Source organism: Nanorana parkeri, unplaced genomic scaffold (assembly GCF_000935625.1).
Source record: "Nanorana parkeri isolate BGI_ZX_2015 unplaced genomic scaffold, ASM93562v1 scaffold35, whole genome shotgun sequence".
NCBI lineage: Eukaryota > Metazoa > Chordata > Amphibia > Anura > Dicroglossidae > Nanorana > Nanorana parkeri.
Window position 1 is genome coordinate 1,543,351 of NW_017306303.1, and position 2,526 is coordinate 1,545,876.

Here is a 2,526-nt window from a genome sequence, read left to right on the forward strand (position 1 = left end):
CGGTAGTGTATATAAGGATGGGGGGGTGGGGGAATGTGACTGAGAAGCTTTTAATAAAAGACTTTAAAAAAATAAATCAGACCAGTGTACAGTGAATGTAGGCTCTTGCATTTAGATATACTTTAGGTTGACCTAAAGCCCAGTCTAAAACTTGCCAATTTACTCCACCACTGCTAATATGAGGTATTTAATTCTTACTTGTGAGCAGCGCTAAAGTCCCAGACCGCTGCCATCACCAAGTCTCAGCCAGGTAATGAAACACATGATTGTCCTGCCCTATGACAGAAAGCCCATGTCCCGCTGCTGGGGTTTTCTTGCTAGCTGACAATGGGAGTCTGTTGGTGCTGACCGGTAAATGTTATACAGGTTTTATTACCAACTTAGCTTAAAGGAGTGTAAGGCGAGGGGGCTATAAATTAGGTTATCTTTAGAACAGACTTAAAGAGAACTATGGGTCAACGTTTTTTTTTTCCATAGTTCGTCTCAGGGTCAAAAAAAACATTTACTGTGCCCTCCCAAGACCCAAAACTCAGCATATAGCGGGCTACTATCCGCTATATGCTGAGAGCGCTGCAGCTGGGACGGATCCTGACAATACTGTAAAGATCCACCTAGCTGACTAATTGACAGCTGTTCCTTTCCCCCGTCAGCGCTGGAGGATCAGAGGGGGGAGGAGGGAATCCCCGCAGGGATCGGCGGTATGTTTTCGCTTACTTCCTGATCAATAAGCCGATGTGTCACAGTTTCAATGTCACACGTTGGCTATAACTATGGGGATGAGTGTAATTCACTCACCCCATATACCTGAAGTATGATACACCACCATAAAGCAATTAAAGGCCTTAGGGGTAATATTCAACAAACATTTTTGGCAGAAACATGTTGTCCTACTGCTATGTTTTTAAACAACAGAAGATGAGCAGAATAAGTAGCAGTAACACATGCAAACACAATGAAGAAAATTTTCACTTCTTAACATTTTATCAAACACTGGAAATCTTTTTGAAATGTCTGGGGACCGGGACACTAGGGTACGTGAGCTCCGGGGTTTGAGGAGTTGGTAGGAGTCACAGACAGGAGGGATATCTGGGATGTTGGTCACAGGGAGAGAGGAACTAATGGTCTGTGCGTTCTCAGAACGCACTAGAGGCGCAGAATCAAAGAAGGGCCAGGTATTCGACAGAGCCTCTAGTGGTGAGGGTGATTGGCTGCTGGAAACCTTCCAGGTTGCGGCCCTCTAGCGCATCCACACAGACGCAAAGGACTCGTTGAAACACTGAGAACACGGATACAAAGAACAGGTAGGGGTGAAACTTGTAACCAAGAGGAGGAAGATAGGAACAGTGGCACACAATGAGAGAGAGAAAGTCACAAGCAAAGGTGCAAAACGCACAGCAGAACAGCAGAGTATACTGAAGTGGGTAGCTAAGCAAGGACACCCGGGAAGGGTAAGTAGCATAGAGGCACATCTAGGAGCAGGAAGGTGTAACATACAAAAGTAAGCAAGAGATGTGCATTGCACATGCATACAAAGAAGCAGGATAACAGAGGGAAAGGTACATAAAGAGGCACAAAGAGATGTATGCACACAGGGGATGTGCAGACAAGGAAGAATCCAACACAGCCACAGGGTAAGAGAGGAGCACCGAAGTAAAGGAGTGACAGCAAAGCATTAGGAAGATACATTGGAAGGTAAGTGATGGAACTGAAGTGCAAGAAAGCAAGTAAATAGGAGGAAGCAACACACAAAGGCTGTTAAGGTAAAACACAGAAGAAGTGATGCAATGAAGGCAGTATAGGGAGACTCACAACACACAGGTGAAAGCAATTAAAGTGACATTAAAGGCAAAAAAATGTTTCCCTCCCACCAATGTTAATGTTAGCGCTTACCTTAAATGATGTCTCTTTTTCCGATCTTCCTCTTCTTTCCTGATGTTTTCAGCCTTCTCTCCAGCGGTGCGGCGTCTCGCCGATCCAGCGCTGACTGCTCTGTCCCTCCGATCCAGCGGTGTCTGTATGCGGGTGCACGCGTCCATAGACTTACCTTGCTTCCCTCGTCGCATCCCGGCCAAAAATGAGAACTGCGCATTGCGTGCGCCCCAAGATCCTTTGCAGCCGCCCGAGAAATTTCTCATTTTCGGCACGGGACTGCGCGCGGAACACCGGTGAGTCTAAACTGCTGTTTGAGCGTTTAAAAAAAAAAAAAACTTTTTGCATATATCTACTGCTTGCTAGCAGTAGATATATGAAAAAAAAGGGAGGGTTTAAATATCCTTTAAGGTCTGCAGCAATATTCTAAAGGTAAACACTGAAATACTATAGTAGGGGCGCAAAGAGCAAAGCAGGGGATAATGCCAAACAGGGATACCAGCTGGTACAGGGAAGCCAAAGGTACAAGGATCCAATAGTAAGCGCAGACACAAGGGGTACAGAACAAGGCATAAGACTTGTTGCTCACACCAAGAGCAACAAGTGAGGAAGTCCTAAATAGGGGAGGAGGAGAGCAGATTGGCCACAGCCTTGTGA

The 2,526-nt window shown here is 45.7% G+C and overlaps 1 protein-coding gene across 1 annotated transcript in view; it reads right to left on the reverse strand.

The window, feature by feature from the left end:
* The window catches only part of LOC108797758 (inhibin beta C chain-like), an 11,128-nt gene extending 9,065 nt beyond the window's left edge, over positions 1-2,063 (reverse strand). The window contains exon 1 of the mRNA XM_018569415.1: positions 2,045-2,063. Within this exon, the coding sequence (XP_018424917.1) occupies positions 2,045-2,063 (19 nt within the window). The remainder of the gene's footprint in view (positions 1-2,044) is intronic.
* Between the last annotated feature and the right edge of the window lie 463 nt (positions 2,064-2,526).